The 27949-nt window shown below is 40.8% G+C and overlaps 1 protein-coding gene across 1 annotated transcript in view; it reads left to right on the forward strand.

The window, feature by feature from the left end:
• Positions 1-27949, forward strand: part of AGBL1 (AGBL carboxypeptidase 1) — a gene marked incomplete at its 5' end in the record, with an annotated part of 274352 nt that overhangs the window by 36194 nt on the left and 210209 nt on the right. The window contains 9 exons of the mRNA XM_086757539.1: positions 7465-7673; positions 12733-12913; positions 13877-13950; positions 16745-16861; positions 17796-18397; positions 20353-20436; positions 21390-21476; positions 21837-21985; positions 24481-24568. Of these exons, the coding sequence (XP_086613665.1) occupies positions 7465-7673; positions 12733-12913; positions 13877-13950; positions 16745-16861; positions 17796-18397; positions 20353-20436; positions 21390-21476; positions 21837-21985; positions 24481-24568 (1591 nt within the window). The remainder of the gene's footprint in view (positions 1-7464; positions 7674-12732; positions 12914-13876; positions 13951-16744; positions 16862-17795; positions 18398-20352; positions 20437-21389; positions 21477-21836; positions 21986-24480; positions 24569-27949) is intronic.

Consider the following 27949-nt stretch of genomic DNA (forward strand, 5'->3'; position numbering starts at 1 on the left):
GACTGTGTCCACCTGCAGAGCCAGGGCCTGGCTAGAAACTTTTTGGCCTCTGTCTCTTTCGTAGCAGAAACTGAAGATGATGCTAAATGACCACTTAACAGGTGCATAACTGCGAGAAGCAAGATCTGCCAGGAAAGAAGGCATCAGTGCAAGAAAAAATTACTGCTCCAGCTGTACCTGGGAAATATTGCTGTCGTGTTTCAGAGGGAAAATTACAAGACTGTCCAAAGGAATAAGTGATGGGGCACTACAAACTTGTGTTTCATCCAAAACGGGCGAGAAATGCTTGGAAACCCAGTGCACGACAAGAGTGACCTCGATTTTCCTGTTCCCCTGTACATAGTGGATATCGGTGACAGCCGTAGAGATGGTGAATAATGGAGGAACAGAAGTTTAGGTCTCTTCTAATGACACTGCTGCGTCCTTCTATCACTGGAAGCTCGGATTACTGTTATAGAGAAGATATTTCTTGCCTGACCGTCAGCCAGTTTCTCACTTCTGATTTATCTCTTTCCAATCACTCCAGAGTACTTCACCAATGCTTGCATGCTACTCTCCCAGTTGCTGTTCTCCACCTCCCATGCATGCATACACACAGCAAATAACCTGTAGCAAGTCCTTCCTCTATTGCATTGCTCTTTTTTTTTTTTTTTTTAATACCTGTTGTCTCTCCACTGTGCTGTTAACTCCCTGTGACTGGAAAACATTATTACACAGGCTGAACATGTTGCTTGGTAAATATCTGTGACAGCACTGAAGTGCCGCGAGAGCATCAGGAGATTTTTTTACTTTTCTCCTGGATGCTACAGTTGAGCTTTTCAGTGTTACACCTCTCCATCTTTCCTTCTTCAATTTCTGGATGCTTACAGCAGCCCAGGGTGTGGATGGGGTAGTGTAGATACTGATAGCTATAGATAAACTGAGGTGGAACGAGGCACAGTGTCCTTCCCAGAGTCTCTTCTCTCTGTCCCAGGGTACGCCTGCTACTTTTTCCAGCCTCCATTGGCTTTGTTCTATTTCTTCTCTGTACAACTGTCTTTGTATCTTGCTCTAGTTCTGTTTTAAGGCCATGAGAGCTTATCACTAAGCCCTCCTTTGCCTGCAGGAGGTGTAGATGTAGAGGGGACATACCCCAGCTGTAGCTGTTGGAGCAGCGGTGGAAGGCGAGGGCTGCCCTCCATGCTACTGTTAGCCATGGGCTCTATCGCTTTTGGTGAAATCAGCCTCCCCAAAATAAAACAAGCAAACCATTCTCAGTTTGGGGAGAGTGGAAGAAAATTGGACACCTGCTGCATGAGTATAGACAAGTGCATATCAAAGGGTTTGCAGGCTGAAGGCGATGAGTGGCCCAAACGGGACACTGCCGCGTGGCACTGTGAGCCACACGATGGCGATGTGATTATAGAGATCCCCGCTCCCACCGGCACTTAATCCAGTATTTATTTTTGGTGAGTAATTTGTTTATCAGCAGGTTATTTTAATCTAATTTGGGTTGTATTTGTTATTCCTGACTATCTGTACTTCCCAGAGTTAGCAGCTTGCATGTCTTTAAGGAAATTAGCTAGAGCTGATCTCGGAGGCATTTGCTCAGCGGATATTGAAGGAATGGGCTAGGGAAACAGGCAGGGCCCTTGTTGCAGTGCTTGCCTAGTGACATTGTAATGAGCAATTTAAAAAGACAGGTTGTGGTGACCTCGTGATCATGCTTATTTCATCAAGACAGTTCTGTGTGCTAACAGCAGATATTGCTGATGGCCTTTCCCCTCTTTTTCTATATCTTTACTTCCTCCTTTTGTCTTCTTTATCCTTTTGCCTTCCCTTTTTCCTCTCAGCCTTTCATCTCTCATTTCCAGCTATTTCCTCCTCATCTTCTGTTAACTAACCTTTATTTAACCTTTCACCTGCTCTTTTTCAAATCAAAGCACGAGGATTATGTCTTGTGGCTGACAGGATAAAATAATCAGTGTCATTTTTTTCCTTTTATGCTGACATCAAGGAGGGGCAAGTAACTGAGCAACAGAAAGTGGTGTTCTCGCACATAAGCAGATTATGGTTTCTGAAAGGCCCGCACCCTCTATGTCTGAATTCAATGCTTTGCCACAGATCTACAGACCTCACGTTAGAATAGCCCTATGGTTAAACTATGTCAGTTCCTGTAGCCAACAGCATGATGTTTGTGATTTGCCTAATATTTGCCAGGTATCCATTTCTCATGATCAGTTTAAGATTTCATTACCTACCTTTGGATTCAAATTCCATTGTCAGTCTGGCCCCAAATCTGTCATCACAACTTGTAGGGTATTGTGTGATCAGAGTTGAATTTTGCAAATAGTTCCTTTCATAATCATCTAAACCAAGTTCTGTATCTGTCCTTTCTTCCTGAATTTCAGAAAGCAAATAGATTTGATTCTGTGTTTTTAAGTTTATTTCTTTGAGAAGAGCCACTTTAAGGGGAAAATAAATTATTTTTTTAATGTCCTTTATATTCCCTTCCCCAAGACTGCTCTTCATTCATAGACTTATCCCAAACTGAAAGTAACTCAGTGCACTTGAGAAAAAGATTGGTTTCATCTCCTAAAGCATGGCAGCTTCCCACTGTTTTGCTCCTGAGGGTGGTTATAATGGAACCGGAGTGTTGAGGAGCTGCATTATTCTCTCTTGATGTCTTTAGCAGGGATTGCTTACTGCCTTTGTCTTGGCATGGGCAGTGTTTGTGCCTCCAGTGACTATCTGGCTTCAGAAAATTCAGTGGCTGAATTTGAGGAAGTCTTCCAAATTCTAGCATCCTTATTTGAACTCTTTCTGAGTCAGAAACTCTTTCTGACCACTTTGGTTAGAAAAACCAAACTGGAAATTTTGTGCAAAAAGTAATTTTTTTTTGGTGGATTTTCAGCTTTCTGTTGAGTTACAACTGGAAGATGCTGTGAAACTGAAAAATAAAGGAGAAAAGGAAAACTTTTTGATAATTAGTTTTCTTCTATGGTTGGTTCAAAAATTTTGGAAGGGATTGGCTTTCTCTTTCTTGATTGTTACTTATGAATGATGTAACAAAGGGAAATTAGAGAAGTATCACCATGTCATAAAACAGTTTGCAGGTTTGCCACTGAATTGGCCAACACCTGGAATAAAATATTTTTGAGTAGCAAGAATGAGCTGTTCTTGTACTGGAGCAAAGCTTGTGCCTGATTCCTGGTCTAGGAGCAAAACATGGCACTTAGAGTTGCTAGCAAATCCTGCCTGTGTTCTCTACCTTTGTACCAGTGTTATTCATCTACTCTAAATAGGTAAATAAGTGCCTGGACTCTGTGAATTTTACAGGGCACAACTACAGTAGTCTTCTGGCTTCCAACAAGAGCTGACCTAATATCAGCTTCTTGCTGGAACTGTAGAGCCCGCTGGGTCTGAATTTGTCCCAGCACTTGATGAGTGACTAGGTTTCTTATGGGGACAATTCATTTTGTTTCTATAGGGAACCTTCATGCTTATCTGTAGCAAAAATGGCCTCTCAGTGACTGAATACCATAGCTGTTTTCTCTTTACTTTAGGAAAAATCTTGCACCTTTTATTCCCAGGAGGCAATCACTAGAGCAGAGTGGGGAAGTTGGAGATTTTCTTATTCCTTTCACTCCTTTAAGGGTGAATTTAGCAGAGCATTCTTATCTCCAAACTGTTAGCAGTGTATGTTCTTGGCATAATGAATCAGCTGAGTGGCATCAACAAAGAGATTTAAGCAGATAGAAAGATAAATATCTCTTTGTTCTGCCTGGTAAGCAATGCATTGCTCATCATATTTCAGATTGATTGTAATTCAGTTCTGTGATTTAAATATGCTCTGTGTTTTTCCAGTGGTCCCTGTGTTTCTGGCAAGCACTTTGAAGGGGAGTGGAATGCGAGGAGGGCTTTAGAAAAGTGTCACGACTGCCAGTGTTTCTGTAGACATTTATCTATTAGACTGAAACCCTGACTTTAGAGTGTGTCCTTGTGTCCCAACACAAAATCAGAATTCTGTCAAAATGGAGGATTTCTTTGTAGTGCAATTCCCTTGCTAATGTAGATGAATCTTTAAACGTTTTATGTTTCTGCATATTGCCTATTCGTCCATGTCAAATGTTTCTGGCTAACCACCCAGATTACTCAGGCCATGCAGTCTGTGCCTGCAGTGCTTAAGCTTTCACTGGTTGGCAATGCTGCCCTGGAAGCCAGAAGTGGAGGGTCAGTTCTGGAACTGTGGGAAGCTAAGATGACATTGAGCATTTCCCTGTCACTCATTCCAGCCTCAACAGGCAGAATTTTGAAACTCCTGCAAAAAAAATCATGTGCCAGTGATGGGTTTGGGGAAAGTGATTAAGACAGTGGTCCCCTGTCAGAGATGCCAGAATAAAATTAGGAAGACAGACCAAGCATGAATTAAAATAGAAAACACCTTCCCTGCGCACTCCTGAAAGCTGCGTGGAAGGAAAATTTCCATTTCCATTGGGCACTGGCCATACCCAGGGAGAAGGAAGGGGACCAACAAGAGAATAACAGCAGAAGGGTCAAAAAGCATAGGACACTTCGCCACTTACCACACAGATCATGCATACTTACTCCAGGAGGGGCGAGTTCTTGCTGCCTACAAATCTGTGCAGTGCTGCTTGTACCTGTATGATTCCTTTCCACCATCTGTATTTGTGCCAAATTACAGATAGATACCCATGCAGGTGCACCTCTAGATGGAGAGACCAACAGATACAGACAGATGGGGAGGCCTCCTTCTTCCATTCTGCCTTCTGGAGATCTTGGCATACTTCCTCCTTCATTTATTCACTACTTTATTGACTATATAACTGGAAAAAATGCAAGCAAAAAAAAAACAAACCCACACTGACAACACAGGACAGTAGAAGAGAATCAGTGAAATCAGACAGGAGAAGCAAAATAAATGGGATTTTTGCCCCTTCAGCAAGTAAGTCTCATTGTTTCTGATCAAAGTGCTGAGGAAACTATAGTCCTGCCTCTTCCATCTCCTCCTTACAGAACAGACTATCTCAGCTTCACTTTTCAAAGCAACTGTTTTGATCGTAAAGGTGGTAAGTACTATAGAAAACATGAGGGGAAACATAGCAAAGTTGTTTTGCTCAGCTTCCTCCATGCTTTTCATTCAGTGATAAAACTGAGGCATGGGATAGTTGTGTGTCCTGGTCCCTATGGAGCTGGGATCTAAATGTGGAAGTCTGTCTTTAAAGACATGAGGAAATCATCACAAATACATTCCTCAAGAAGCTCTACACACAGTTTCCAATGTTTCCCTTGTGCTGTTGACATTGACACAGAAAGCTTAGATTTCAAGCAACGAATGCTAGGGGCTATAAATCCCTAGATCTAGTCCAATTTCATCTGCCTCTGGGAAGCTCTGATCCGAATTGTCCCTACCTTACACTCCCTGATGCTCTTCTTCTTGTCATGTTTTATATACTTGTTGACTTTTACAGAGCTTCCCGAGTAATTCTTTAGGGAAGATTGACTGATTTAAGGGGTTAGTAATCCTGCAGGTTGGTAAACATGACAGCTGGTTGAGGATTAACAGGAAATAACTAATAAAATCATTGGTATTGATAAGGGGTTCTCAAGCAATTAAAATTTTCTTGCAGAAAGTCAAACAACAACAAAAAAAAACATAGAGTGAAGGTCAAAGGAGAAGGATGACCTTCTGCATGCTGACAACCATTGAGCCTCAAAATACAAGATGTACCGGCAGAGTTAGTGTGAGACAGTTAACAACAAGGGGATAAGTGCTAGAAAGAACAGCAGGCCAAGGCGTAGGGGACTGGGCAGAGCTGTGTAGGACTGGAATAGCTGTGGGACCAGCAGGTCAGAACAGAGGCATGTCAACAGGGTGGTGTGAAGACAGCAGAGCAGGATTAAAATGAATTGGCAAACTGCTCTGGGGATGCTGTTTGTTGCCTGCCCTGTGGTGCCAATGGTAGAGAAAACTGCAGGACAAGGCTAGGTAGCAGAGCTACCCCCCAATCCCTTCTCCAGGTAAGAGTTTGCTAATCTTCTGCAGAGAGCGGACTGAGATGATTTCAGGTGACTTCCTTTGCCTCTCCAATATTTCCATCTACTTCATCACTGGGATTGAGGTGTGGTGCCTACTAGCTGCTTCCTGGTTACTCTCTCCATGGCTTCCTTTGTTACTGATTTTCTTCATGCAGCATCCTACCCCTTTCTGTTCTCTCTCTTAACCTCTACCTGCTTCTCCTGTCCTGTAAATCCCCACTGATGGCTTTAACATTCCAGGTGTGAGAGGCTCTGGCACTTTGTTTAATGAACTGGAAATGGGTTGGAGCCTACCAGCTCTAGAGAGCCCATACCAAGAGCCATCTGTTGTGAGCTGCAAATGCTGATTGGTATTCAGGGAGCTGAGCTCCAGTCTTACATATGCTACCTGGCCCCTTGGTTGATTACTGAGCTCCTGACAGCTTCTAATGTGTGTCACAGTGAGGAATGTCAGGACCAGTCAGGAAAATATGTTTAGGCAGGGTTGGTTTGCAGGGAGGGATCCTAGAGCTTGGTATGGCTTCATGAACACAGTGGGCGAAGGGATGTGTTTTAGAATACGAAACAAAATTTGTGTTTTATCTCAAGTTTTGTAATCTTCTCCTTTTAGTCTGATATCCCAGAGCTACAACATTAAGGAAACATTGCAACTTTCCTTTTATATTTTTATAAAGCTTATTTTTTAAATATATTTTTTATTTTCCTGTCCATGCAGTAAAGCCTTAAAGCATAACCTGAATGTGACCTTTAAAATCTCAGAACCAGAAAAGTAGCAGAAAAGAAGCATAAACTGCTGTTGCTCATGTTGATGTTTTGTAAATTTTTAAATACTGTGGGTTTCCAGAAGCATTTGGTTCATGGCTTTTGTTATATGGATATGTGTGGGAATACATTCAGAAGTTAAATATCATTTCACTGGCTGTGACAGGACTGTACAACTAGAAGGTTTCTGGATTTGTTGATCTCAGCAAGGTGTTATATCAGGACTGAAGTGCAGTACTATGTGAAGATTATATGATCTTCTGCTGGCTAACCTTGTTCCTTAGCTTTTCTTACTCCTCAGGAGCTTCTTTAGTTTCAGGAACTCTTATTGTGCTGCAATAGGAATTAAGTTTATTAGCACTTGGAAGGAGATATGGCCTCTGTCCTTCCACTCATGGTTTAGTACATCTGGAGGGTTCTGGAGCAACTATTTCCACTTAGACAGGAGAGAGACTGCTTTGTTTTTTTATGTACAATTCCAAGAGCCTAGTTCATGCTTAGCAAAATTATTAGAATTTTTTTTTTTTAAAAAAAGTAATTGAGACCATTAAGCAAGAATGAGCAGGTGTTAAAGTCTGAGTTTGAGCACTGAGTAACTATGTGGTTATCAAACAGTGTAAGTAGTGGAAAGAGTTTAATTCAGCCTTTTCTCTTCATTTTCAGAGTCTAACAGTCGATGGGCAGTGAACAGAGGCTACCTGGGTGGATTGTTGAGACTCTATCAAGACTGGCATCACAATGATGTCTCCAACAACTACATTTATATTCGCAGGGGTCTCCTGCTCTGCCTAAAGCACATCACCAACATCCAGCTGGGCAGGGAGTGTTTCCTTGGTTCCCGGGGTATGGAGATTCTCTTCACAAGTGTACAGGTAAATGGGGCTTTTGTGCTAAAGTGAGACAGCTTGGTAGTAAGTACTGGGTTCTACCTCACAGTGCAGGAAATTCCATAGTCTTATTCTGAATTTATAGAACATATAAGTGAAAAAAAAAAAGATGTTAAAAGTATTGACATTTTCATAGTTAGTATTTCTGAAAAACTGAAATGTTTCAAATTAAAACTGATTTAAATTCCTACTGAGCCTCATGGGAATTGTAGTTCAGGCTTTTTAATACCTTTTTTTTTTCCTCCTGCCCTGTGCATCCCACTGTCTGCTTGGACTTCCTTTCCCAAAGAACAGTGCAGTCTCTCCACAGAAGAGTTGTTTAGGTGTTTCATGAAATGTTTCCTTTCAGGTATCCGGATGGATAATTCCACCCAATCAGTTTTTTCCACAAAATAGTGTTAATTTAGCCAGGCCTTTGTTAACGAGGACCATCCATCAACTATTTTGCAGGAGGCCCAACTTTAATCTTGTGAAGTGTTAATGTGGGTCCATCAAGAAAGAATGACATGTTCCTGAGGATGGGATCCCCTGTAAGGTACAGAAGGGGCAGGGACAGTACAATAACAGTTTCCTCTGAGTCTCTCGCCAACATGCTTCCTTAGCCTTCTTTGGAGAAGTCGCTTGGAGAACCTTCAGTTCTTGACCTATGTGATTCCATTGTCATTCTTGCTGGCTAGCACATTATCTCATTCCAGCGCCATTACAGACAGAATGAAAAACCTGTCCTCGTCTCCAGAAAATTTATTGCCTTTTTATTCAACGTATTTGCTTCTTCACCTTTCTCATCGCTATCATGAAAAATTCTGCTGTGACTGAAAGATATTTCTTACTAGTAGTAGATTGGTAGATTTTTTTTTTTAATTCATTTTCCTCGTGAGGAATGACCACTTTTTCAAGTGGGATGAGGTGGCCAGGACCAGCAGACATTCAAGACAGTATGGCCTCTGTTAATGAGAAGTCTTTGGGCTGCAGAAACTTGAACAGGGTGTATGGCAACAGCTGCTTGAGGGTAGATGTAAACTCATTCCCTCTCAAGAGCCTTCTACAGCCTACATAGCTTTCTGAGCTAACATCTCCTGATAGCTCAGCCTGGGAGCAACCCCATGGAAAGTGCAAATGTGGGGTCACCTTGGGTGAACAAACAGGAAATGACACACTAAGACTCCAGTGAACACTGATAACTCTAATTCTTCCAAAGGTTAGAAGTGGAGCGGAAATGACAGCTTCAGGGGCCTCCAGTTTGCTTTTTTGGTAGTATGCTACCAGGGAGATCTTGGAAGGGGAATTACCAAGGTTAATAAATTCAAAGCTCAATGTTTCCTCACTTCTTTGGGATATTGTCAGTCTTACAGTCTGTCTCCAAGACATGAGGTGTAGGGAGGAGTCTGGCAACCCAAGGAGGCCTCACTCACGCTCTTCTTTACTCTGACCTGAAGTAGAGGCTGCTGCTGCTACTAAAATCTTCAAAATCTTCATGGTAGACAGAAAATGGGAAATCTGCTCTCCTGAGAGGAACTGAGGGCTGTAGTAAAAGAGAAAGGCAGAGGCAGGGCAAGACAAACAACTCATGCTTGGGAAAGCAATGGCTTTTTGCATATGTAGACAATATTTTAGTGCCTTTAGGAATTTGCTGGCTATGGTGATTAGCCTTGACCAAAGTCTGAACATCTAATGAGATTTTAAAGATGTTAAAAGCTAGAAAAGTTCTAGTGAAACCTTTTAATTTTTTTTTAATCTATTGAAACTGAAAGTTTTGCCAAGATGGGTTTGTTTGAAGAACCTCCAGAGGAACTCCTATTTACAAGGCTGTTTTTCAATAGAAGCCTCTCCAGCTGCTTATTTTATGGGCTGATGGACAGCTGAAATACCTGAGCTTTTAATAGCCCTTTAAGCCTATGTCTTTACAGGAAGACCCAATAGTTCAAAGACTGTCTTCTTACATAGATTAGGTGACAGCTACTGTATTTGAGGAGAAATTAGAGATATTTTAGGAGAATTTAGAGATATTTTGAGTTCTGCTCCTACCTGGAATGAAAATTAATTTTAGATAATGAAATAACTTGTGAAAAGGAAGCACTTTCTGCTCCCATTTTTTTTTTTTTTTCCAAGCTCCACTTAGACTTTCATGGCAGTTAAATGGTATATTCCCATTTAGCAACTGGCCGGCTTTGCGTGCAGCAACAGAGAGCTGCCTATTCTGAGACAAGAAAATAGGTTTTTATCTGCATTAGGAGAAACTGGTGCATGGAACACTATTTGTTATTTTATCATGTATCCATCTGATTTCTTAAGCTCTCCTTTCTCTCTTCAGCCTTCTGGTACTAGAGTCTACTCTAGGATAATATTATCTTATACTCCACTCTGTATTTCCCAGTAGTAGCATCCATTATCATCATTATCTTTTGCCTTACTGTCACATTGAAACCTCATTTTTATATACATGACATAAGTATCATAATATCTGGACTACTCCAGATTCAGCAGAGAAAAGATTGAGTGTGGTGGATTGACCCTGAATTCAGGTTAGCTTTACGTGGGTTTTCTGAGCTAAGTATTCCCTCTCTTCCTTCATTCACAATATCCCACTGCAGAATAAATTGAACAGTTTACACACATAGAAAGCAGTCTGCAGTCTGTTTCTGAGGAGTCAGTTAAAAATGCTCTTCCAGTACAGTGATGGAACATTTTTCAGTCATCTGTATAATGTGTTGTCTTGGAATCTGAGAGCACTTCATGAACAGTAATGAAAATAGTCCCACAAATTCTCTGTAAGGTATCTGAAGGCTTATTTGTACTTGTAAGCTAATTTACTATAAAGAAGAACATGACTTTCAAACAACATAATTGAATAACTGCATGTGCGGAAATTCATTGCCTGGATGAACATGCCTTGTTCTTGACTAGCTCAGTTCACTTGGTAGTGAATTAAGATGGCTGGCCCAAGGCAGGCATTTATACAGTCCTGTGTTCACTGTTCTACTGAAAACAGAACAATTTTACTAAATTATAGTAAGACTGTTCAAGAATGTTATTCTGTTCCCACAGGTAGACAAACTTTCCTTATCTTTCATTTAATAACAAGCAAACAAAAGCACTAAAACACCATGTGAAAAAGTGAATAAACTGAAAAACTGGTTATAGAAACCAGTTCTTCTTGGTGTTTGCTCTAACCACAATAAAACTTTCCTAGGAGATGTTTTCAAAATTGTCTTTTCTCTCCCCTTTGTTCCTAACAGCCAGAGATCTAGAAATATATATTAAGATTCTTGTAGTGAGTCTTGTAAGCATGCCAGCTTTAGATGATTTTTTCTAGCCTCCCTACAGGAATCCTGGTTAATCCCACTGAATCTCATAACGCCATTCAATCATACATGAGAAAACAGAATAAAATCCTGTGCAACCAAAAAAACTCCAATACAGACATTTTCCTGCTCCTCATTATAATACTTTGTTAGGTTCTTTGGTCATCTTCCTGGTACTGCTGAATATTTTTTTGTCCTGCTCAAATCCTAACCGTAGGCTGCCAGACAATGGCACAAAGTATCTGTTCTGCCCTCTGTGCTGTTCCATCTTATCTGTGCTGAAGAGACGAAAAAATATTAAATGGTATTAGAATGCATTGTAGTATTCCTCTTTCGCCTTACAGAATATTTCTGCTGCTTATTTGACTTGCATTCCTGTTCTCATGAGCTAAGTCTTAGTCCCAACCCAAAGACAACATGCTGATAGGCATGGTACAAATTATGAACTTGGGTAGGGTATGACATTGATTAGTCAGTCTCTCTGATGGAGGCTATGGTATAGCTGCACTGTGCTTGGGGAAATCTGAAGACTTGGTTTTCTGAGCATTCCACCTATTGGTTTTGAACAACTTAACCTTTTTGCAGCAGCCGTAATTCGCTCATCCAGACTCCCTGTCTCTCTTCTGCTGAAGACATGCACCTACTCTGATCTCCCAGGGGATCTTTGCCTTTATTTCTGGAAGGGAGGGTTTTTTTTTCTCTTTGCAACAGAAGATCAAGGAGTTCACTTGCATAACATTGTAATAAAAATACAAAAATATTCTGTGTCTTCAAAGTATAACTGGGCTCTCATAACTCCTTACACTTCTATTTCCTACTCTTGATTATAGGAGTAGTTAATTGAATAGATAGAGGTGGTTGATGCCCCATTCCTGGAAATACTCAAGGCCAGGTTGGACGGGGCTCTGAGCAACCTGATCTGGTTGGAGATGTCCCTGCTTCTTGCAGGGGTTGGACTGGATGAGCTTTAAAATTCCCTTCCAAGTCAAACTATTCTGTGACTCTATTCTATGATTCTATAATGTGGGATACCCCAGGAATTCAGTATTTTATGACTAGGTAATATATATATTGATCTTTCAGACTATTTGGCCTAATACATAACCATACAGAATAGAATACAGTGGAAATTCTCTCTCTGAATATACATTGTGTATGTGGAGTACAGTGAAATAACAGTGTAACTGTGCTGGTCTGCCTGTGTTAGTTTTGGCATGATAGCTCTGGGTGCAGTTGTGGTGAAGGCACAGAAGCAGAGATTTTGGCATGTGTTGGCAGCCAAAACATATACATAGACTTCCTGCAGGATTTTTAAAATCCATATTAAAGAATGTATCTCTTCAGTGCTACTGTTACCTATGTTAGGTAGGATATTTTAGTTTATGCTTCTGTCACGCATTTCTTCAATGTACCATGGCTGTAATGGCTTAGAGTAGAGCTAGGGGATGCTGTCTTCCAAACTATATGCATCAATGGAAGTCCCTTGATGTCTATGCTAGCCTGTAAGTCTGTAGGAAACTAACTGCAGGAAATTGACGTCTTGCTGCTCCAGGCATAGTTCTTCAATGGTAAAAAAAGAAAGGGGTGGGGAGGGAAGAGTGAGTGGGGCAGAAAAAAGCAAGCCATAAATATAAAGATTTCATATTCCGATCAGAAAAGTGCCTTTACTCTGGGGGGTTGTGTGTAACAGGCAGGACAATTATAAGAGACAATTCTTAACGTTGTTCTCCTCTGGATCCTAGGACTGTTTATCTTGCAAAAATCTGGATCCGATCGTAACCACTGTGACTCAGATTCTGAGAAAGTGCTACCCCAAGGAGCCTCTGCCTGTGGCGACAGTAAGAAGTTCCTATTCCTTCCCTCTTCCTGGGAATGCCAAGGCTGAACCTCCCTGTGAGGGATGTGATGGTGAATGGCTGAAGGGTGAGTTCAGTAGGAGGAAAAGGAGCATGACACGAGAATTAAATATGTGATCTGGCGGAGGGAGTCTTGGCAGCCTGGTCCTGGGGTTTACAGTTAAAATTAACCTCTTGGCCTACAGTGTCACTCAATAGAGACGAAACTGCTCCCAGGTCTTCTTGAAGCTCAGCATTTCTCTTTGAAGAATAAATAAGAGAATATTAAAAGGAGCAAGGGGAAAAAAAAATCAGTCTATTATCCAAAAAATAATGGAACAGAGTGGGCATGGCAGAGGCTGGAGATGCCATTACTCCACAACAACAATAGAGGGAGAAACAACTGTGCCTGTGCGTGACTGCTTGAGGGGGGAACGCTGCCCTGCAGCTTTTTCAGTAAAGAGTGGCAGCAACTATTATCATTTTTCCTTTCTAAAATAAAAACACATAGCAGTCACACTGCATGAGTAAAAGATGCGAGCACTTTCTGAAAAGCAGAACTTAAGTACAGGCAGGACAGCCACTCCACAGAAAAGGAGAAATGGCAGACTCCATGATCCACACAAGCAATTTCTCGGTTGCTTTCAGTTACACATGGAGGATGCTCAAATACTATAATGGTAACAGCAGTAAAACACCCTAATCTAGATAATATAGATTAAAAGCATCCTGTAATATCATTGCAGCCAAGCAGAAAATCTCTGTATTGCTTTGTAATATGAGTTGGATTCATATCATGGTGACATTTGTCATGGTTTTGAAAGGCAGTGCTCGAGTCCAAGAGAAAAGATCTTTAAAAAGTGGGAGATTTAGTGCCAAATTCATTTATACTAGATTAACAAATGAGATCTGCTTTAATCAGGGTTGTGGTGGGCTGTAGCTTGAAGGTGTGTGTGGCACGCACAGAAGAGATGGCACATATTTCCATGCAGGGCTTGAAAGGGATATTGGGTTGAATGCCTTTGCCTCTACCTCTTTTCTGCTTCTGCAGGTGACTATGAAACTGATGGGGAGGAAGAGGCCGAAAATGATCTGGATAATGAGGATGTGGAGAGTAAGGAGGAAGTAGGTATATGAGCCATAGTTTCTTTAAACATCCACATACTGGAAAGTAAAAATTTTCATTGTTCATTTTGATATCCTGATAAACTGTCTAAGCAAAGAAGGTAGATATGCATGTGGTCCCACATAAATACATAGAATAATAGAAGAAAAAGAGAAAGCACTGACTTTTATTGAAGAGTCCCCTATGTTTATCTTCTTAAATGCCGCTTGTCACCCAGCATGGTGTAGGTTTGGTGACTTCTCTGTTCCTGCAGAGACACTGACCAGTGACTATTAGAATCACATGCACGATGGATCTCTGATTCCTATGGGTATAGACCAGAAATGGTACCTAGTAGGGGAAAAATGAATTATCACCTAGGAAAGACTATAACCCTCTTTTACTTCCCATATCAGAGCATATTTGGGCTGTGCACCTACCCTAAGAAAAATATTAGTTCTTTTAAGCCACAGCTGGGCCATTTGAACCTAGATTCCTTCTTTATTTGCTGCTGCACACAGACAGGTAATATAATGAATTATTCAAGACTTTTCTGACTTCTCCCTTTGCACTCTCCCTGTCATGACCTAACTGGCAAAAAAAAAACCAACCCAACTCCCCCCCCCAAACCAAACAAAAACAAACAAAAAAACCCAAACCACCCCCCCCCAAAAAAAAAAAAAAAAAACAAAAAAAACCAACACAAAAAAAAACCAAACCCTAACATCTGAGGATAAGAGTGCAAATTTTTATGTTGTGAAAATATGTACAAGCACATACGCAAATGTGAAGTAGTGAATGCTGCTAATAAGACTTACCCATAGAAAGTGGTTTGGGAAGGCCAATTGAAGAAATGAAGTTGCAAATACAGTCTAATTAGGTATGATGAGAATTCTGTGGAAGGGCGTTTTCATTACTTGCCCTGCCTTTTTCTCCTCAAATATTAAACTGATGTCACCGAATGAAAAAAGGAAGTTAAAAAAACCTCACATCAGCTCAGTGTCCTCACATGCCCCTGTCTGGGTGTTTCTATCTGAATACTAGAGCTTGTCAAGATGCTCATTAGGAATAAGATTCATAGTGAATTTATCTCCTTCTTTAATTAGTTATTCATTCAGAAACAGATCGTATATGCCTCTGAACTATTTCATTATACATAAGGATTTACCAAGTAGATGTGAGCAGCGTTTTTTTTTTTGCCTGAAAACTTGCTCTGAATATGAGTTTTAAGTACTTTTTGTCTGGTGTGCTGATCGTATATCTCCCATGACAAATCTTTCTAAAGGGAAAGCAAGCAGGGAATGGATAATGAACTTTCAGTTTAGCTTTTTTTTTTTGTATGAGATCTCTTGCACAATGTTTCCTGGTAATGATGTGATTTACAAACATTTTCACAATGCATACTAGTAATACCAACCAAACTGAAACGTGGCTCTACACTTCCATCAGTAACTGTTCAGGCAGTTCTATGAAAGTCAAAATCATCACATCAGCCATCTATCCTTGTCAACCCAAATATTCAGCAAGTTCGAAGCTGCTTATGCATCACTATTCTATTAGTGACAAATATTTTTAAACTGACCTCAGATACTCTGTGCAGCCCTTCATTGCCTTTTCAGCTAGGCCCAAACAGCAGTTCAAACTCAACTTTGCAATGCAAGTGTAGCTCAGGGTTTGAAAAGGCATGGACACACTTGCATTCTGGAAATATTTTTTTTATTATTATTTCGATAGTTTCAGAAATGAATCTGTTTATCAGGAGCAAATAACTTCTTTGATGGCATTTGATGGGGCATACTTACTAATGGCATGTTGAATTATTTGAATAATGTAACAGGCAGTCATCAGTGCCCAGTCTCTATCCTTCCCTCTTGCCCCATCTTTTCTTGGTTTCTTAAGGAAAGACTGAATGCTTGACACACTTTGGTTTTGGTTCTTGTCTCTGATGCAGAGGAGGTTGCACATCAATGCTCAGTTGCCTTCAACTGTGAAAGTTTCAGATATGGTTCTTAGCCCTGATTTGCTGATAGTGGAGATCTAAAAAGCTTTTTCTTCATGTAAAAATATCAAGAACATTGGATAGTATAGAAGATGGATTGAGCAAGAGTTTCACAGATTTTTATAAGCAGCACTGAGAGATAAAAATAAAACAAGCAATTGGTGCCTGCAAGTTCAATGACACAGATGTGGGCCTTTCTCTTTGATTGGTAGGCACTCAGAGAAACCACATGGTTGTCTAAATCAAAGGTAGAAGTGTCAAGCTTTCTAATTTTGCCGATAGTCTGTGAGGACAATTTTGCCTTTGATATACTTTGAGAATTTTCTTGCTAAATATACATTTATTTGATCATTACTTATTTGAATCAGAATATTGCCAGTTATGTATTGAGGACCTGTGCCTATTGGTTTACACAACTTAAGCAAGGGAATGGTTGATATGCTCAGAAATAACCAGTAGTTGTTGGTGTCTCTCATTTTGAAACCTCCCAAGCTGAGGTACTTATAAAAGGGTTCAATTTTTAAGTCTCGATGCTTTTTTGAAACCATCTTTTCATTGTATCTCTACTTAGATACTCAAATACCAAAACATCAAGTTCCCTTTTTTTCTACGATGTAGTCTTTCCTCTCGTGCCTCTATTTCCCATTCCATAAAATTACTTTAACAGCCTTTATAGGTATGGGAAGAACAATTATAGGACTCATTAAATGAGTATGATATCATTAGAAATCAAGGGTATAATGTAGAATATTACTTTAACCGTCATCTTATGGGGCATGTTTAATGTACATGCTTTTCTAATTCTACTTTTGTAGGATTATGACTTGGAAACTGATGTGGACAAACTGAGGTCACAGCCAGTGCTTGACCGGCCAGAGGAAGAGCTTGGACAGTATGAAGCAATGTGTCCAGAGCTTTCCCATAATTTTCAGGTACTATTATAGTGTAACTTCCTTTATTTGTGAATATTCCAGAGCTTAAGAAATATTTGAAAGGGAGTACTCACAAGAGATACTAGACAAGGCTATTGCAAAAGGAAATCTAGATGCCTTATAGGACTGGAAAAAAACAAAGATTAAGCGATGTTGTTTGGTGCACATTTGTCTGGCTATGGATTAACTAAGCACTATTCAATCAATTGCCACATGAGAAATTTGTCAGATAATTTGTATCCTTGCTGGAAATTTCAACAGCAATATCAAGATCAGAATGACATGTGGAAAATAAATACTGTCAACTAGTGTTTTGAAAGAAGTGATGGAGAAGATTGCACTGCTGCTGAGTGAAACGCACAGTTCAAATAATTTTTCTATTGCAGTTTGGGACAAGAAATGAAGACGAGTATTGCATAAGTCTTTGAATTTAGGAGAACTGAAAGCCATGATTCAAATATGAATCTGGAAAGGACCACTGGCTTAATGTGTCTCCTGTAGGCACAAGGCTGTGACGTTTATTATGACCATAAGTAGCCAAACGGGATTAATTTATGCACTTGCATGAAGGCAGGGGTGGAGTTTGGCGTGACAGATTGGCCTCCTTTACCCTGCTGTAACATTTATATTCTAAAAAAAAATACCTTGCAAATTATCTTCCCTAATTGTTAGAACAATCAGCTTTGGTTGGAGATGACTCACCCAGATGACTCAATCTGATCCTTTTAGTTTCTGAGGACAACTGTTGAAACAGCTTTGTGGATAAAGAAATTCTGGCAGGTGGTCCATGGGCTGGCTGTACTCTGGCTGTCTTACTGAGTACAGTTTTGAGAGATTTGTAAATATTTTCTTTCTTCCTTGAAAGGTTTCCTCTGGAAGGAGGTACAATCTGTCTTTAGTTTCTTTTAATTTCTTCTGCTTTCTAAATTTAAAGGAGCTTGAATCAGAATCTGAGGAAGAGAAGAGCTTGGAGAACAGGACTGAGAGTCTTCCCCCTACTCCCTCTCATTTCATTCCAAGTGCTACTTCTGTGAAACATCCAAACTACAGATGGAAAAACCGAAGTGTCACAGAGGTGGGAACAGATCCAGAGGAAAAGGATTTCAAAGTCCCCCTGCAGAGCTGGACAAAGAAGGAGAAGTGCAGATGGGATCCAATCGATGGAAAGAGAGACATTGCAGAAGCAGTCGAAGATGCAGACTTCTGTGAAGAGGAAGATCAAACCAGGAATCACGTGCTTCCTTTATGTCCTTTCCCAAAAGAGATTGCGTGGTACAAAAAAATGTTTTACCCTGAATGTGAGACCTCGATCAATCCTAGTCCTCAAGGGAGGCTGGAGAGCTCAGATGTAGTGACAAATCTTCTGGAGAAACACCAAGGGGATATCCCATTCCACAGCCCTCGCTTCTACATAGCTAGGGCCGAATGTGTTAAGTCCATACCAGACTATAAAGACTTGGCATTCCCTGATTTCTGGGGTCACCAGCCACCTCCTTACAGCAAGCCCATGTTGGAGCGCAAGTATGGGGTTCAAAGGTGATTGTACTTTAATATAATTACCACATTGAGAGCTCTCAGGCTCAGAACTGGTTTATGTAGGTTCTGACTATCACATTTCTGAATGTTTTAGGAAGTTATAGAATGAATTTTGGACTATCCAGTGATTTGTCGGAAGGAGACAAGCCAAACAGCAGGATGATTTTATTTAAGTTTTCCTCCAGAGGAAAGGAAAATAGTATCTAACTGGATTACGAACAGGATTAGGAATCAGCAGGCTTATTTTCTATCTCTGACATCGACTTTCTGTGTGTCGGTGAATGAATTATGAACTGTCTGTGAGTTGCTTTCTTTGTCTCATAGGTGAAGGTGGTAGTGGCAACCTTGGAGTGAGATTTTGTGGCTTCTGTGAATCCATAAAGAATCCTCTGTCTCATATTCCAAATTGCTATTGATTAAACAAGTTATTGATAAATATATCAATGTACCTATGTATGTGACGGGTCAAAGCTCTGACATAGACTTATGAGTGGCTTTTCCTTAAAGTCGGCAGTCCAAAACCCAAAATGGGCTGTGGGTCTGTGACCTTGTTAGAACACGAATGAGGACAAGTTCATCTTAGAGATGGACAAGACCTTGTGTCCTTTTGGGATACACTTTTACCTTCAGTCTTACTCTTAATCCAGCCACCTTTAGTGTGTGCAACAATGGGTCCCATCTGACTTTTCAAGGAAAAATCCTTTCTGCCTTCTCGGAGTGATGTGTCTGTGTCAGGTTGTTCTTGGGAATGTCCCTGTCTAGCCTTTTGCTGCTACGTCCCGTCTTGCTATGCCTCTCAGTCTCTGCCTGGTCCATGGGGTCCTCCAGAAGCTTCGCCTCCTTTCCTACCTGTTTCTGGGAAGTCTCTCATGCACCAGAGAGCATCAGCAGGGACAAGGTAAGCAAGGTGCTTTCTGTCCCTGCTGCCCAGCCTACTAAGAGAAGACAGCACATATGGCATGCAACACACAGAAAGAAATAAAAACTGATCTCCCCTATGGCACACTGCTAGAGGCTGCTGTTTTTCTCATGTTATTTCGGGTGTTTGGGTGAGGGGAAAGCTGTGTTTTGAAGCTGTGCTGGGAGAGGAAGCTCTTCTTATAACGGCTGTTTTGTCTGTTCCATGTGTGGCTGTGTGCAATGACTTTGTTTCTTTTTAGCGACATAGGGAATTATTAGCAGATACCAAAGAGGCTGGATTCTGTGCTAAACTTTAAAGTTGAGTAATGCTAATCAAATGGCATTTGTGAAGACCACTAATTTCTGACCTCTAAAGACATAATGATTCTTTCTGCAGCAAATATAAAAGCTAAAAATCTTATTTAGAGGCAAAATCACTGTACCATCTTCTCCTTGCACTGTTGTTCTAAAAGATTTGCTTTTATGACTGTAATAACATGTGTAATTGTACAGCTAAAATGGGAATAATCATATCATGCTTCAGGACATAACGTGATTGCTGCAAAGGTCAGAAAGAAAATCTGGTGTTCCACATTTGGTCATCTTTAGGGATCAAAGAACTTCAGTTTAATAATGAGTAAAAATTAGCCTGATTTAGAGTCAAGATTCACTACAAGATGGACTATTAGGTTTATAAGTTATGGCAGATATTTCCTGACAAGGCAAGCCTGGCCTTTTGGGAGATGGACATTGACTGGGAAGAGCTGGGGATAAATCAAGCTTGACAGAATACTATAGAGAATAAAAATTTACAGAATCAGTCATTTAACCCCAAAAGGCAACTTGTTCTAACAGCAGTGGAGCAGGAGCTTTCTCATGGTTGAAAAAAAAGAAAAAAAAATAGTAGTTCACCTGGAATTAGCACATGGAAGTCCTCTTTCTTACCAGTCCTTCAAAAGAATTTCCTAAGCCTCTTCATATTTCTTCTACAAGACTACTCTATACCAAGATTTCTCACAGTCCCATTACAATTTGCTTTTTTTTTTTTTTCCTAGGAACAAAGTACTAGATGATGTTCGCCGCTTAATCCAGCCAGGTGATGTGAGAGGCAGAACTGTTTTTGATTTAGACGAGCCCAGGTGGGTACCTTAAATTGAGCACTGTAACCAGGGGCGCTGTCAGATTCCTGACAGCTCTGGGGAAAGGATTTATTGCAGAAGTCACTGGAGCAAGAGAGCCTCAAAACTTTTTCGATGCAACAAGAAAACCTGTACGTCAAAGGGACTGTATGGTGTCCCTAGATATATGTACATTGCAGGCAGTGATTTGGAACAGAAGCACATAGGCTGGTGCTGGGAATTGTACCTGTGAATCCAGACGCAGTCTCTCCACAGCCTGAAGCGGTATTTCCCACTGGAAGTACACTTGAGTGTCTGTACGGCTAGCGTCACAGGCTGTAGATGTGCCCTGAAAAGTGTGGCACTTTTAAAAGGCTTCTGAAAACAAACATCCAGCCTTGTGAACTGTTTTAAGTGCTCAACTATGGCCAGAAATTGTGGTCCTTGAGAAGATATAGCAGTGGGCAGTGGAGAGGGTCCCAAATATGAAGGAACTACATTCAGAGGAAGAACAAGTGACTCGGAGAAAATCCTTTAGAGGAAAAAAATATGAAGGACAGTTTGAGGTAGGAGAGAGTTATGAAGTTGTTCAAGATGAAGGATTTCTAAGCTTTTGGAGAAGGAAACTATATAGATGAAGGAAGAGTAAATATATAGTAACTGTATAGAGCTGCCCTGTGCAATTAATAAATTAGTGGGAATAACTCAGTGGGGAAAGTAACTGGAATAAAGAAAGTAAATATGAACTGGGACAAAGTGGAGTATTAGGAAAGGAAAAGAAGATGAGATTTAGAAACACTAAGAAGCAGTAGACAAGGATGCTGCAGTAGGTATGAGAATTATAGTTTTGCTCACCTCTTGTTACTTCTCAAGGTCTTGTTTAGAAAAAAAATTATAAAAACCTATGTTAGCGTACAAAAGGTGCTGTCTTTGAAGCAACCTGCTATATGTATCCTTGCTTTGATTTACTGCAGTCACTCAAGCCCAGGAGCTCCAGGCCATCTGACATTCTCCTCCAAGTTCGAATCGGGAAACCTTCGCAAAGCCATCCAAGTGCGTGAGTAAGTATGCCTGCAGCGGCTGGGTCCCTACCAGCCTTCTGCTGTGACCACAGCGTGAAATGCTGGAGTTGTGCTGGGTTGGCCAGGGAAGCAGGTTTTATGATGCAGAGTTTAAGATGCTTGCCAACACCTAAATGTTATGAAAGTAGCAGGAATGAGAAAGAGCTCAAAAAGTTTTGACATGACTAACATAGTGTGAGTATTTAATGGTATGTTTTGGCATTGCTCGTTCAACAATGTTCTTTGACTCTCACAGGATATTAATGAATTTTATGGTGTAGTCTGCTCTCCTCAGCAGGTTCAGTGCTAGACTGATGGGGTGTTCATGGCCACGCTTTTTTTTTTTGTCTTCCTTAACAGGTTTGAGTATGACTTAATTATGAATGCAGATGTCAACAGCAACCAGCATCACCAATGGTTCTACTTTGAAGTCCATGACATGAAATCAGCAGTTCCCTATCGCTTCAACATTATCAACTGTGAGAAGCTCAATAGCCAGTTTAATTATGGTATGAGTCTGCAGGGAATTGGGATAGTCTTCTGTTCACAAGAATGTCTTTTTAATACCATAAAGGTTTCAAGCTTTCCATGTCTATAAGGGAGACTGTAACTTTTATCTTATCTGTCCTGAAATCCACTGAAAGAGTTACTTTAGATTTGGAAAAAGACCCTTCTCTGTTCTCAGGAGGACTGATGAGTAAGCTGAATATTGAGATCTGGGAGAGGATTTGTGGGGAAAAAAATGTCATTGTTCTGTGTTTAGAGACCAGAGCTGAGGAAGAATGGCACTGGGGCAGGGACAGGAGAAAAAAGACAATCTGTTGGAATTGAATGAGCAGCATAGGATTGGAAAGTGCTTCTAATATTTAAATAAATGTAGATAATCCTCAAACAAATATTCATGATTCTTTGGGCTTATCCAGAAAGACATCTCTGCCTTTAGACCTGCTGAGACTTCTGCTGATATATTAATGATAAAAAATTTCTGTTTGACTGTCTTTGAGCTCATGTCATAGTCTGTGGTTCAGGAAGAAGGTGGCATTACTCAGAAATAGGCAGGGCAAATCCCAGCTTTCAGTGCTCATTTCAGAAGAGAAATTATTTCTTCTTCATGGAGACTGTGGGTTGAATTCTTAGCTGGCATGAGCTGTTTCTTCATGTGTTTCCATGGAGCTGTGTTAATTTACACCAGCTCAAGACCTGACTCAGAATGTTTAATAAGCCCCTAATATCAGACTTTGCATTCCTCTGAAGCCCTGTGGATACAGCCTTCGACATCACCAGGAGAACTCTCTCGGGATCAGTGTACCTAAACCAAACAGCACGAAGAGCTGGAGCTACTTGTCACTTGTATTTGTGAAACTGGCTGGATGAGCGACATAATTAGTTACAAAACATTTGCTCTTTAACCCTAAGGGCTGGAGTTCAAGTATTAATATAGATCCCAAATGATTTTTTTTTTTCCCCCACATAATCTTCTGCTTCCCTGAATTACCAAACAATTCAATGTAGTGTGTCTGGTAGCAGCCTGAAAATCAAGTATGTTGAGGTCCTACTGTGTAAACCCCAATACAACCTCTGATACAGCCACCAGTTGCTTCATAGCTAGAGATTCTGGCTATTATTGGTGGAAGGCTGCTTGTTATCTGGTAGTTTGGCTGTTGTCAGCATTTATAACCTCATTTTGTGCAGCTGAAATTATACATGACTCACATGTTCAAGCATGCAATGAAAAATATATTTGGAAGAAAAATGTGAAAATACCATTTGGTGTGAGGAGGCTAAGCTATGTCTTGCTTTTTTATGGCTTGTACATGGGTCTGGCTGTTAAAGCAATTCTTCTGTGCATTACTTCTGCTGCTCTGAGAGGCCAGTGAAACTCAGGCATATCCGGCTTGTCTGAGGGAGGCTCACAGCCCCTTCCAGCACACGCGTAATATTTACACAGACTGTTGGTAGGAGATGCTGTTTATTTGCTACATTCCCTCCGCACTTTCCTGGGCTAACTCCCATGCCATAATACTAAAAGTTTCCAGTTGTGATGTAGTGCCAAAGTGCCACAGGTGGCAATACTTTCCAGCTCCTGGTTACGGACCTGTTTTGATTTTTCCCTTCCCTTTTGCTCTTGGTTGGATGGCACTGTGTAAATTTCAAATGAGCAAAAAGGATATTTAATGAAATAGTTGTGACCAGGAGCAGAGCAAATCAGGAGGTCCAGCCTCCACCTCTCTTCCCCCTTTACCACCAACTTACTCTACCATGGGAAATAATGAGATTTCATCAGAAGCCTGCAGATAGGCTGGCTTCATGGAGCTGAGATTAATTGTATACGCAGCTCAGATCAGAGAGAGCCTCGTACTTCAGAGCATGAAATCATCATATTTTGGAGGTCAGGAAGAAGTAATCTTCTGGTATAATACAGTACAAAGATGGGTGTTATGGTTATCAGTAGTTATGACACATACGTATTATTTAGGTCTAATGGCAAGTTTAAAACCTTCTTCTGGTTTTGCTTGCTGCTTTCTGAAGGTATGGTACTGTGTGCACCGCAGATCTCTAATGCTGTGATAGGATTAAGGATTTAATAATGGTGCAGTCAAGCATAAAATATTTGACTAACCAAATTACTGATCTTGTTGATAACCTTGATTCCTATTAGTTTCTTTCTCTTCCTCTGTTTGTAAACAGAGCAGCTTGAAGTCCTCCCCTGCAAAGGCCCATGGGACAATTTATTTTCTAATGAACGCCATTCAGCTCATTTCTCCTGAGGTGCTTTTTGTACAGCCATGGCTATTTCAGAACAAAGCATGGGGTATAGGAAGTGTACGGACTTTGTGTAAACTATCTGCAGAGAGAGAACAGAAAGATAATAATGCTTCTTGTTTAGCCTTTTCCTCCCCATGCCTGTCTTTTCCAGCCAGGACAGTCATGTCCTTTAAAGGTCCCTTCCAACCCTAGCTATTCTATGATTCTGTGTCACTTGAAACTGTCTTCTTTCACGTAGGCATGCAGCTGGTCATGTATTCAGTGAAGGAAGCTCTCCAGGGCAGGCCTTGCTGGCTTCGGGCAGGCCATGATGTCTGCTACTACAAGTAAGTACATTTTTGGTGGATAATTTGTGGCTTCCTTTCCCCTCCTGTTACCTGTATTGATGTTGTTAACCTTTGATCACCAGTGCCACTTGTTCCAAATGTCTCTAAATTGGTGCTAGTTCAGTGTGTTACCTGCTTCCACCTTCGGAAAACACTGAGATCTTTATACTAGATGCCTGGGGAGAAACAGGACATGGGCAGAATTAACTTTCCCAGGAGGAAAGGGAATGGGGAATGCTCAAACCTTGTTGATGCAACCAGGAACACAAGGAAGCATAACCCACAAAGGTAGTGTAGGTGGCTTTTTCCCTTGTCCAGGAAGAAATGAGCTGGATGGGATATTTTTTTTTGTTAGTTTGTTTACACACATCAACTTTTGTAAGAGGTGTAGAATCTGAGGAGCTAACGGAAGGGTTAGCATGTACATAGGGGTGTCTGTGTGTATACACACACACACACACATATATATATATGTCTGAGCTGGAGCTTGACTCACGTGAGAAACATCCTTACTCGGGTATCTCATTTCCATGCAGAAAACTGATCCCCAATTAATTCTGGTTATTACAGTCAAAGGAGAGAAGCACGGAGTGTGTGGCTTCAGTAGATTTGAATGAACCCTGCTTTATTTTCTCAAGGCTTCCAAAATGTTGTCCACAACACTTACTAATTATTTTAAATGTAATGATTGAAAGGGTATTCAGGACTAGGATAATCAGTATGTTTTGGATTAGAAAATCTGTACAGAAGACTGAAGTTGAAGGCTGGGTGACAGAAGAGAACAAGTAGGAAAATTACAGGTGTGAGTAAATGTATTCGGTTGAGTGGCTGTGAGTGGGATGTCTGGGAATGCCGCAGTCTGGAAGAGGAGCCTTGCAGCAGAAAAAAGAGGTCGTGTTGAGGATGAACTAGTAGAGCATTGTGGGTGGAATTCACATACTTTGTAACCAAATACTGCAGCATTTGGGGTTAATTAACTATTTTATCCTAGCTTTACCTGTCGTGAGCTGAAACCTGGGGCTGAGAATGCCTGAGTGACAACTCTTCCCTTTTTTTATTTTTTATTTTTGTTCTAATTCTGTCATGATTCCTATTTACCAATTTGCATCACCATGGGTACTGCATTAGGCACTGTATAAATAAAGCAAAAGCCTAGTCCTTGCCCCAGATACCTTGCAGTTGAAGTGTAGGGCCTGAGCTACCCAATTGCTGCAGCTGGGCAGGGAAATACAAGAAAGCTGGAAGGTGTTAACACAATTAACAATAATGATTACCATCTGGCATGGTAAGTAGTGCTCTCAGGATGGAAGTGTACCTTTCTGATGTTCTAAATGGTACTCGTTTCTTCGTGTACTCATGTGCTGAGGCTGATTTTAGAAACTGATGTGAAATCATCAGTTCAGCCTGGAGAAGAGGAGGCTCCGGTGAGACCTGATAGCGGTCTTCCAGTACCTCAAGGGGGCCTACAAGAAAGATGGGGAAAGGCTGTTTAGTAGGGCCTGTTGCAATAGGACGAGAGGTAATGGTTTTAAAATAGAGGGGGGTAGATTTAGATTAGAAATTAGGAAAAAATTTTTTACGATGCGAGTTATAGAACACTGGAACAGGTTGCCCAGAAAGGTGGTGGAGGCCCCATCCCTGGAAACGTTCAAGGCCAGGCTGGATGAGGCTCTGAGCAACTTGATCTAGTCAGGGATGTCCCTGCTCCTTGCAGGGGGGGGTTGGACTAGATGACCTTTGAAGGTCCCTTCCAACCCTAACCATTCTATGAAATAATGGGCTTTCCTTTTTTAAGAAATTGTATCTGTGTTGTAGTTAACAATTTTGCTGTTAGGTTCAGAGGTGGCTATGTTCACAAGTAGATTTGGTGAGATAAACCCAAACAATGGCAGTGGGCTGCCTTCCAGAAGCAGAAGAGCCTCAAACTTGTGTTGATACAAAAAAAAATCCCAAGTCATCCCAAATATCTGTTGTAATTTTTTTTTTTCCCCTCTTTCTTTTGCGGGGAGAAGTCAGTGCTGAAGGCTCAGATTATCCTCTCTCAACCTTGCATCCTGTCTGTAGCAATTTCAGTATCTATTTTATTTTGTTCCAAGTACTCCTCACTAACCTTTATTCACCCAACCTTCTCTACCTCAAGAGCGGTGCAGTGGCTTCAATTTGAACGCCTGTAGCCTCTGGCTTCTCTGAGCATGGGCTCCTGGTTGGGCAAACTTCGCACGCTGATTGCCATAGCAGTGGCTGCTCATGTCATTAACAAGGCAGTTATTGTGCAGTGATTAAACAGCAGCTAACTTCTGAGATTAAGTGATGATTGTACAATTAGGCTTGTAATCAGATTCTTGTTCAGAATATGTGAGAGAATGGAGTTTTACTGATTTGGAAGGCTCTGTGTTTTCTAACTGTACATTGAATTATATGTCAACATATTCATCTAGGGTAACTACTTGTTGTCTGTCTCATTTACCATTTATTCCAGGTTTATGCATATTTTTGTATATACAGGAATGCACATACACACACATATGCACTTTCACCTCTACTGAAACTCTAATCTTTTTATTTCACTGATTGTAGAAGAGATTCCTAGTCATGCAAAGTTGTCTGTGGGAGGGAATGTGAGGAAAGTATGTTTGAAATTATGTTTCAGACTTTGGCTCAGAATAGGAAGAGATGGGATTGCTATTCTGCTATCATGCTGCTTGTGTTTTGAGGAAAGAGCTCGCTTCATTTCCATTCACCCTGGTCACAGGTATCCTGGGGTGGGACTGGCACATTTTGAAGGGAATGTCATCTAATTACTTTTACCAGGAGTTATTCATAAATATGTGAAAAGAGTGATACACTTAGAAAAATAAGGAGGAACTCAAAGATGCTTTTAATTGCTTTTGCAGCAGGGCTGTTATTGAGAGCAACCTCTGAGCCGAAGGACAGTGGGAGGAAAGGCACGTTTGCAAGATGTCTGAGTGATACACATTGGCTGATCTTTGCTGACATTCATCTTCACTGAAGATGGGATAGTTCACTCATAAAGACAAATGTTATGGCACAGCTCTGTTATCACGTACCTTTCCCATATGTCTCACGAGAGTTTTTTAGTTATGGAGAATATCAGCAGCGCTCTTGTTAAAAGGAAGCTGAGTGACACTTCTGCTCTATTTTATTGCCTCTCCGCGAAGTGACAGGATACACCCATGATAAACAGAGTTGCAGTTACTATAACATCATCTAATTCACTTTCTGTTTTGGCAGCTTTTATGTGCTGAATAATATTCCTTTCCAGCAAATTATTTGAGGAACAATGGCAGCATGCTGAAATAGTGACAATATGCTTGTGCCTTTGGTTTCATGACTCATTGTAAGCATATTATCTAACCTCCA

Source organism: Chlamydotis macqueenii, chromosome 12, assembly GCF_036417535.1.
Source record: "Chlamydotis macqueenii isolate bChlMac1 chromosome 12, bChlMac1.mat, whole genome shotgun sequence".
Classification (NCBI taxonomy): domain Eukaryota; kingdom Metazoa; phylum Chordata; class Aves; order Otidiformes; family Otididae; genus Chlamydotis; species Chlamydotis macqueenii.